The sequence below is a fragment of the Eumetopias jubatus genome, unplaced genomic scaffold, assembly GCF_037043125.1.
Source record: "Eumetopias jubatus isolate StellerSeaLion01/CBP00866 unplaced genomic scaffold, mEumJub1_p1.0 scaffold_2, whole genome shotgun sequence".
Taxonomy (NCBI): domain Eukaryota; kingdom Metazoa; phylum Chordata; class Mammalia; order Carnivora; family Otariidae; genus Eumetopias; species Eumetopias jubatus.
Window position 1 is genome coordinate 145,641,327 of NW_028274808.1, and position 10,678 is coordinate 145,652,004.

General features: G+C 37.3%; 1 protein-coding gene across 1 annotated transcript in view; it reads left to right on the forward strand.

The window, feature by feature from the left end:
* The window catches only part of GC (GC vitamin D binding protein), a 29,787-nt gene extending 19,560 nt beyond the window's left edge, over nt 1-10,227 (forward strand). Inside the window, exons 8-12 of the mRNA XM_028100635.2 lie at nt 1,421-1,623; nt 2,363-2,492; nt 2,951-3,048; nt 4,866-4,998; nt 10,198-10,227. Of these exons, the coding sequence (XP_027956436.1) occupies nt 1,421-1,623; nt 2,363-2,492; nt 2,951-3,048; nt 4,866-4,998; nt 10,198-10,227 (594 nt within the window). The remainder of the gene's footprint in view (nt 1-1,420; nt 1,624-2,362; nt 2,493-2,950; nt 3,049-4,865; nt 4,999-10,197) is intronic.
* Nucleotides 10,228-10,678: the final 451 nt, after the last annotated feature.

Below are 10,678 nucleotides of genomic sequence, written 5' to 3' on the forward strand. Positions count from 1 at the left end.
CACACAAGGACAAGATCATCTAACTCCAGAGACCTTATTCTACCTGCACAGCCCAGTGCAGTTTAATTATAATTAACCAAGTTCTTAAGTTAATTCCTAAAACTTAATATTTAAACTCAATTCCTTGGAAACACTAGTCATATTTTTTTTTAATTTTTTAAAATTTAGGTAATCTCTACACCCAACATGAGGCTGGAACTCTCGACCCTGAGGTCAAGAGCCACATGCTCTACCAACTGAGCCAGCCAGGCGCCCCACTAGCTACACATCAAATGCTCAATAGCATTGGACAGTATAGATAGAGATCATTTCATCACAAAGTTCTATTGAACAATATTGCAAGCATTAGATTATTAGGAAGTGCTCATGTTTATACCTGTTATAACTGGGTCAATTTTTTTTCCACCATTTTTCATTTACCTAATCCTTTCAAGCAGATATGAATTTGAACAGTTGCTTTAGATAAAGGTTACTCTAAGTCTTTGGACCTCTTTAGAAATAGGTATATTGTATTGCGTGGTCTTCTTCCTCTAAGAAAACAGGTCTGTGTTAATAGGTGTTTGTCTATAACCTGACTTAGAACATTTCATATATACCAGGCCAAGGCTTGTAAGCCTACCTAAGCCTTATTTTTTTAAATTTTATTTTATCATGTTATGTTAACCACCATACATTATATCATTAGTTTTTGATGGAGTGTTCCATGATTCATTGTTTGTGTATAACACCCAGTGCTCCATTCAATACATGGCCTCCTTAATACCCATCACCAGGCTAACCCATCCCCTCCCACACCCCTCCCCTCTAGAACCCTCAATTTGTTTCTCAGAGTCCATAGTCTCTCACGGTTTGTCTCCCCCTCCAAATTCCCCCCCTTCATTTTTCCCTTCCTACTATCTTTTTTTTTTTAACATGTATTACTTGTTTCGGGGGTACAGGTCTGTGATTCATCAGTCTTACACAATTCACAGCACTCACCATGGCACATACCCTCCCCAATGTCTGTCACCCAGCCACCCTATCCCTCCCACCCCCCACCACTCCAGCAACCCTCAGTTTGTTTCCTGAGATTCCTCATATCAGTGAGGTCATATGATACATGTCTTTCTCTGATTGACTTATTTCACTCAGCATAAGACCCTCCAGTTCCATCCACGTCATTGCAAATGGCAGGATATCATTCCTTTTGATGGCTGCATAATATTCCATTGTATATATGTACCACATCTTCTTTATCCATTCCTCTGTCGATGGACACCTTGGCTCTTTCCACAGTTTGGTTATTGTGGACATTGCTGCTATAAACATTGAGGTGCACGTACCCCTTCGGATCCCTACATTTGTATCTTTGGCTAAGGCTTATTTTTAATGAGGCCAACCAGGAAACTAACAGTGCACAAACTCACAATTGCTTTTATAGCTGCCTGAATACACAGTAAAAATCTGTGACAACTTATCCACAAAGAATTCTAAGTTTAAGGACTGTTGTCAAGAAAAAACGCCCATGGACGTGTTTGTGTGCGCTTACTTCCTGCCAGCTGCCCCAACACCTGAGCTGCCAGCCATCGAGTGGCCCACAAATACAGACCTGTGTGACAAAGGGAATGCCAAAGCCATAGATCAGTAAGTAGAGTTGATCAGAGTAATTTTTTTCATGACAGTATTGATATTTACTAGCACTAAGTGACAAAGAAATGAAAGGTTTGCCATTTCTTCCCATTCATCTGTTTTCATCCAATGAAGAACTAGAATAGGCCATATGTTTCATATACCATGAGCTGCATAAGCTACGAGTATGTGCACATCCATGGCATAGAAATATTTCACAGATAGGTTGGATTAACAAGTCGGAAAATGGCCAATATTAGAGATCAGAATTTAGACTAACTTTAGACTAATGTATATTTGTCTAAATATTTTCATAAATGCATAGAGAGCAATGGAATAAGACAATGGAAGGATTGACACAAATCTACTTCCACAGAAAAGCCATTCACAGTACCTACTTGATGCTTTATGTAGTGTTCATTTTATTATGGCTACACAAAAGCTAGCTCCATATGCATTTGAAATAGATGTTTATATATAATATACACATATGTGTATATATAGTACACATAAAGCTTTAATTATTAACTAGTCAGAATAGCTCCAAAGCAACTACTAATAATTTGCATTTCAATGAGAATATTAATCCCAAACCTGTTGATTTGGAGTCAGTTTTACCTAAACCTTTTATTTCTAATTAAGATGCAGAAGCCAGGTGATCAGCCTTTATAACAGAGACCCAATTTCAAACATGACACACATACACAAATCTACTCATGTTAAAAAGTATTCGCTCCTTTCCCTCTCATGCCAGGTATACATTTGAACTAAGTAGGAGAACTCATCTTCCAGAAGTATTCCTCAGTAAAATACTTGAGCCAACCTTCAAAAGCCTTGCCGAATGCTGTGACTCTGAAGATGCTACAGGCTGTATGAATGCTCAGGTACCACTCGCTACATTTCCTTTACCAACCTTGGTAGAAGTCAAGGGTTGGAAATCTGTAGCTCATGGGCCAAATCGGACCCAGTGCCTGTGCTGTATGGCCTGTGAGCAAAGAATGGTCTTCTATTTTTAAACGGTTTTTAATTTTATGACAAAAATGTGAAACTCAAAATTCAGTGTTCATAAAGTTTCGCTACAACACAGCCTTACTCCTCGTTTGCACATTGTTTATAGTTGCTTGTGTGCCATATTGGCAGAGTTGAGTAATTACAAAAGAAACTATATATAGGTTACAAAACCTAAAATATTTACTATCTGGCCTTATGTAGAGAATGTTTGTCAATATCTGGTGTAGATAATAAACACACATACTAATACATTAAACAGAATTCTGATTTAATGTTCTTCTAGAACAATGCTTCAAGACAAATAATTTTGTATGTAATTGTTTTCTTACAGGGCCCTCAACTGAAAAAGGAATTATCTTCTTTCATTGACAAGGGACAAAAACTATGTGCAGATTATTCAGAAAACACTTTTACTGAGTATAAGAAAAAGTAAGGGACTTTTCTAGCTGTTTTGTCTACATTTATCAATATTAGTTTGGTTTTGTGGTCTCAGAGTATAGGTGAGGATTAAGATGTGCTAAGTGAGCAACAGAAAGAAGAGGTGCAATCAAGAGTTTAAAAAAGTAGAATCTAGTATTTATGTAGGAAGAAATGGAGTTCTTTTCAGAGGGGGAAAAAGTCATGTGTATCGGGTGAGGTCAACTAGAACACAGCCACAGAAGTATAAATTACAAGACCTGCAGGAACTTGATTCAAAAAAACACCAAATTAGCCCAGAGTTCATCAACATTCTTGCCCTAAAACTTATGTAGATGTCGCCACATAATTGAACTGTAAAACTGCGGAAAAAGGTTACCTAACCTCGTGGCATATTGTGTCTGACAAGACAACCCAACTTTCAATCAAGTGTGATACCACCCATGACCAGCATGTATTCTTTACAAATTGAAAATAATCATCAGTAATGTTGTACAAGAGTCAACAGTCGTGTTTCTCAAGAGAAGAAAGGCCGTACTAGTGAAATGAATTTTACTGGGTTCCTAACGATCCATGGCATTCCCAACTTCATTAAGTAGATTTCTTAGATCCATTTCAAATCATCTTGGTCAACATAGGCCTAAAGCAAGCACAGATAGAACTCCACAAAAAGAACTAAGAATTCCAAAAGTAGGTCACCTCCTTCAATGACCCCCCCTGAAGCCTACTTTAGCAAAGCTCTAAAAGAAAATGAAAAACTGTGAAAGCCTTAAGTTCAAAATGCTTATTTCCCAATGATCAGAAAACAGCATAGAATAACATTAAACAGATAATACAAGTTTTGTACCCCAGTGTTTCCTTGGGCAACTGACAATTTATATAATCTCAATACATTAAAAATAGCAATGAAGTAGAATTGACCTTTGGGTTATGAAATCAAAGATTGAGACAACTGCATCCAGGTATTTGAAATCCTGCACAAGTGTACACACACATACCCACACTTTTTCTTTCTCCATTCTCTGAGTTCCTTCTGGGCTGACTTGCCTCTTCTTCCAGCTGGGACCAACTCTTTTCAGTAATGCTATTATGAGCAAACTAGTCCCCCTAACCCTCTTGTCCTTTCCCAGCATCCACCTTACCGCAACTAGATAAATTTGGGTTTCTACCACCTCCCATTGCCCACAACTAGGCCGGCAAGTAGTTCCTGGAGAAGGTCCTAAAACCAGGCTGAGTTGCCCATTATAAGAGTAGAGAGATACCAAGATTCTACAGACAATCCAGAGGACTCAAGTCCTAGTGCCATCTTAAAAACTAGATGGAAAGTTAATTGATAGTAGAGCTAAAAACAAGAGCCAAAGTTTCTGACCTTCTTTGTGTTCCTCCAACATAGCCAGTTGAGAAGTAGGCACATTAAGGGGAACTTGTGTAAAATGAGAGAAGAGAAAAAGTATTAAGGTGGCATAAATTTCCATGAGGGAAATACTCTTTAAGGAGCTTGAAATCTAGCACTGGAGAGAAGATGAAAAGTCAGGAAGAATAGGAGAGGAAGGGATCCACGTTAATATAACAGAGGAAACGAAAGGGGAAAGACTGGAATTCAAATCCAGCAACAAATTTTAAGTTTACTTTTAGGGTCTTAAAAGAGATGTGGAGATTTCATTTTCTAACCTCGAACTGAGTCGCTAAAAATCACTCCATGGATCCGAAGTTTAAGAGCAACTATTTCCATTTTTCTATTGTAAAAGACCTGAAGTGGGTTATCAGCTTGCATCAGAAAGGTTTATAAAATACATCTAGTAAAACCTTACATAAATATGGTCTTTCAGACTAGCAGAGCAATTAAGAGCACAATTCCCTGATGCCAGTGCCGTGGAACTCCAAGGGCTGATTGACAAGCGCTCAGACTTTGCCTCCAAGTGCTGTTCCATCAACTCACCTCCTCTCTACTGTGATTCAGAGGTAAGAAAATCTAACCCTCTACTTAGCACTGCACAGTATTTTAAGAATTTTACTCAGACTTGCTCATTCCTTTGTTACTGAAATGCCATTATGTGGCAGACTTTTCCTGACACTTTCCTGAGAAAGACAATTACTATTTCCTTGTTATGCTAATGTAAAAGCAAATTGAGGCAGTTGCAAAACTTTGTTGCCTATATTCATAAACCCTTGTGTTAAAGTACACTGCAGTGTTTTTCAAACTGAAGGTTGTAACATTAACACCTTTTTAAAATAAAAAAAATACGGTAGAAATAGAGTCCATCTCACACAGTAAGGGTAAATATTTTGTGAATTTTACTTCATATATGTACATGCACATAGGTATCAGTAGATAGAAATACTTTTAGAAACCTGGATCACACACCTTCTCTCAATTATGAAAATTTGATTTTGTTTTAAGAAAAAAATGCAACTGAAAATTAACGGTCACTAATGTTTCTTTAGAGTAAGAGGTTCTAAAAGTTAAGATGGAGTCATTTCTCATTACTAAATTTTTTTAGATGCTATCGATTTGCTTCAAAACTTTAAAAGCTAAAGAAATCAGCTTGGGTTCATCTTTCTTTAAATGTTAATAATGTTAATCCCCCTGCTCCTCCATTCCCTTTCCCTTTTTCCTCTCCTCTCTAGCTTTCCTTCTGTCCCTTAAATGTAATTTGCATAGATGCCAGGTCATTTATTTTTTTACATTGTGCATGACAGAGGCATTTCCAGCCAGACTTTTTTTCTGTAGTCTGTTAGTGTATCCCTTTCACTACCTCTGAGCCTACTGGCTTTCTCCTATAAGCCAGTGTGAGGCAGGTACTTAGTGTCCTACCTTTATGCCGGCTGCAGGTATAGAGGAGGGGAGGGGAGCCCAATTTAGGACACGTAGGTCCGCTGCAGATAGATCTGGTCATGCTCTGAGATTTTGTTCAATGTTTTAAGCTAGGATGTCCTCCATCAAGTCAGTATCTATCCTATTCCATGAGGAAAGGTTCTGTTGGCCTTTTTCAGATATAGTAAGCCCACTCACATCCTCCATTTGACCTATTCCTCCCCAGCAGTCATATCAATTATTTAGAAGAGTCAAAAAGACAACATTTCATTCACTTTACTGCTAATTTGGTGGTATTAGTGATCATTCCAAGAACTGTGTTGTCTCACCCATTCCACTTCTGGAATACAGAGGCAGGGTTAAGAGCAACTCTATACCAAACCAAAATATCTTCTTCCTTTGCTCACCTCTTTCTGAAGCTCATGATATTAAATTATTTTCTTTCTTACTCTGGCAGTGGCTGTTGAGATTTGGCTGATTTTACTATTGTTTATTTTGTCATGTGTTGGGGAAGAAGCAATTATGATCCATTCTTGACCTGTCATTTTTGTGTTTTTACATAAAAAGAACTACAGTGGTATATATGCTGCCGAAGCGAGCACAAAAAAAAGAACTACAGTGGAAGTCAATATTTAGGCTGATAATTTAGTGTCAGTTAGAAGGCCTCTTCTATAAGCTGGACAAATTCATGTAAATTCTTGAAAGATCTTCATTTAGACCATGAAAGTGACAAAAGCTTAGTGTCATCTTATTCTATTATTTTTTCTATTTCTAGTATTCTATTAGAGCACATTTGAAAATATCTAAGAACTTAGTAGAAATTACAAAAGTTCAAATGTCAGAAAAAACTATAAAGATCATCTAGTAGAACTTTTCACTCCACTAATTCCTTCCAGAGGTCATTCAGCCCACACGTAAATGTCTATAATCAATTTATTTTCTCCTAGAGGTAGCCTATTTCACTGCCAGGTGGCCTCATTTATGAGAGCTTTCTTCTACAAGTTAAGCCACAGTATTACCCTCATGATTTCCACTGACTGGTCTGGTTTTCTTTACCAGCTAGAAAATGTCTCTCTTCTCAATAGCAGCTTTTATACCTAAAATGGCTTTTTAAAAGTTAGCCAAGTCTTAAGTGATACATCTGATAAAGGGTTAGTATCCAAAATATATAGTGAACTTATAAGTCACCACCCAAAAAGTGAATAAGCCAATCAAAAAATTGAAAGAAAAGTCTATTCATGTCTTCTGCCCAAGAAGCCATATGGATAGCCAACAGACATATGAAAAGATGCTCAAAAAAAAAAAAATCACTGGATATCAGGGAAGTACAAATCAAAACTACAAGGAGATACCATCTCACAACTGGCTAAAATCAACAACACAAGAAACAACATGTGTTGGCAAGGATGTGAAGAAAGGGAAACCCTCTTGCACTGTTGGTGGGAATGCAAGCTGCTGCAGCCACTCCAGAAAACAGTACAGAGTTTCCTCAAAAGGTTGAAAGTAGAACTATTCTATGACCCAGCAATAGCACTACTAGGTATTTACCCAAAGGATATAAAAATATTGATTCGAAGGGGCACATGCACCCTTATGTTTATAGCAGCATTATCTACAATAGCCATATTATGGAAACAGTCCAAGTATCCATCGATGGATGAATGGATAAAGAAGATGTGGTATATACACACAATGGAATATTACTGAGCCATAAAAAAGAATGAAATCTTGCCATTTGCAACATGTTGGAGCTAGAGAGTATTATTCTAAGTGAAGTAAGTCAGAGAAGGACAAGTACTATATGATTTCACTGCTATGTTGAATTTAAGAAATGAAACAAATGAGCATGGCGAGGGGAAGAAAAATAGTGTTTCTTGGTTTGCCTCTAACTATGGAGAATAAACTGATGGTCACCAGAGAGGCGGTGGTAGGGGGATGGGTTAAACAGATGATGGGGATTAAGGAGCACTATGTGATGAGCACTGGGTGATATATGGGAGTGCTGAATCACTATACTGTACACCTGAAACTATTATCATACTGCATGTTAGCTGGAATTTAAAAACTTAAAAGTTAGGCAAGTTTGGTCTCATAGTACTAACATTTTAGTGAAGTTTTATTTGTTTTTGCCTGTATAGCACCTAACAAAGTCCTAATTAGTTTGCCAAACTGAGCTACATCACCTTGTTTGTTGTTCTGCTTAATATCCTGGGAGATTCTGATTTCTCTTCTAATTTCTACATTCACACCCTAGAGCCAAACCTATTAGCCAATCTTGTTTGTAGCAATTTTAAAGTTAGAACTCCAGATGAAGAGCAAAAGCCTATTCTTTAAATTCTGCTGAGAAATAGATCATGTTTATCTTTCATGAAAATTCAAGCCAAGTGAGATTCTAAACATAAAAATTGGAGGAGTTGGATTGCTAGAATATTTTGGTCATTTTCAGCATTAAAACGCTTAGCATAAAACAACTGAGCAGTCCCTTTCTTTACTACTAACCTGCAACAGCTGAATTAGGTTGCCTTATGCCAGAAAAATAAAACTACCTCACTTAGAAGTTGTTACCAAAAGATTTTGCTGAGTCTCACTCAATTATTAAAAGGACTAAGTTGTTTTTTTTTTTACATTCTGTCAAAAAGCAGCAGTTTTGTAACCCTTCCCGACTTTTTGTTATCTGTTTATCCATATACACACTTTCCTTTTTGACATCATACAAGACAAACTGAACAATTGCACACAACACATGCTTCAAGTCCATTGCTTCTCTTTTTTTGTTGTTGCTTTTCAGATTTTTTTATTATAACATATGGCCATTTAAAAACGTTGTATTTTCAATTACAATGATGAAAAGGCAGGCTTACAACGATGTTCTTGCTTTATACCCAGCAAATGTAGAGCAGTGCTGCTGCTGAATAGCCAATCTTTCAGAAACCTGCTAGACAAGAGGGGGACAAATGGAGTGGAGGCACTTGCACACATGTGATTATTTGGAGCACTGGGAGAGGAGACCCTCTGCAGTTTGCATTAGCCCTTTAGATGCTCTTTCTACGCTAATCTCACAGCTAGGTTAATGAGCTGGCCTCTGGGACTTCATGTTAGAACAGCACTCACTTTGATTCTCAATGCTTGGTGTGAGTATTTGTCCTGTCACTCTGTAATATTTGGGATATAATTTATTAAACCTCCTTGCCCTATATTTTTTTGACAGATGTTTTTCCTTTAAAATAATGCCCATCTGCTACATTGACTCCAAGTCATTTATATCCAGGGATCTACCTCTTTCGACCATTCTAAATATACTTGGCACAGCCGCTAGAAGAATGGCAAAAGGCACTTCTGAACCAGATTAAATCAGTGTTTCATTAATTTCAACATGGCCAAAATCTTCTCCTTAAAAACCTCCTCTTGTGTTTCCTAAGTTTATGAGTATCACCACCATTCACCCATTGTCTAAGATAACAAGTGATCCTTGATATCACTTTTCATATATATCCAAATTCCAAATCCTACCAATTTTTTCCTCCCAGCCCTTTAATATTTACTTAAACAAGTTGAGGCACAAGCAATAATAAATCCTATCAATTCTAACACCTCAGTATCTCTATCTCCCCACTTACTTCTACATTATTGGTACTTAAGTTTAGGCAACCTTTTGCCTGCAGTATAATGTCCCAATTGGTCTTCCATCTCCAGTCCCCCCACTTTCCAGGCCTCACACCCACCCTCATCTCTATACAGAGGTCAAAATAACCTTTGTAAAACACAAAATAGTTAGTACATTCCTCTATCTCCATTGCATCCAAAGTTTTGTTTTGTAATAGAGTTTGGACCCTTGACTTCCTTTCCAGTTGGATCTACCATTACTGCTTGTTCCTCCTGCTTTGGTTCTCCTGAACTACTTGCAATTTTTCAAGTACATTCAGCTTGCTCTGACCTCAAGGATTTTGCGCATAATGACTCATCCCAGATTGCCTCATGCTCACTCCAACCTGGATAAATCTTCCATCAAGTCTCAGGATTCAATTTAGGCCTCACCTACCTCCTTTGGGAATCCTTCCCTGGACTCAAGCTCTTCTGTTAGCCCTTACTATTCTGGGCACACCCAGTAATTGGCACTTATTAACTATTGTCCTTTCTTTCTTGTCTATTTTTCCTGGAACACTGTAAATTCTAAGGGCAAAGACAGTATAAAATTAAATAAATGTGAATGCTGGCTCATAAAAAGTTTACTATAAAGCTACATTTTGACAAGAATCTTTTTCCCTAAGCAAGGTTCAAATTTGTGTATACCTTCTGCAACAGTCCTCAAAATACTTTATGACTTGGATAACATTTTTTCATTTCAGATTGATGTTGAAATGAAAAATATCCTATAGTCCTGATGCATGTGTGTATTAGGTAAGTATAGTTTAAAGGCAGCAAAGAACCCAGATTTGTATTTTAAAAATCTGAGAACAATTTGAATAGTCTCCTTTCTAACTATCATCTATTCAGACTCATTTTACAGTGAAAATATTAAGCCTATGGAAAAGTTAAGGTGCTTATAACGCATAGACACAACCAACTTCTGACCTATTCAGGCCTAGAATCCAGGTCCCCAGTTTGGTACTATATCCATTACAACTTCACATCTAAGATAATGACAACATGGAGATCATTTCAGGAATTTTGAGACATTCAAAGTTTAAAGACTCAGTTTAAAGACGGAGTCCACCAAGTCTTAAAGACAACAGGGTTCTTAGGAGGAAAGAGACATTTTTCAAATTAAAGCAACATGTTTGAAGTATTATCACTTGTTTATTTTAGATATTACACTTTCACCCATTA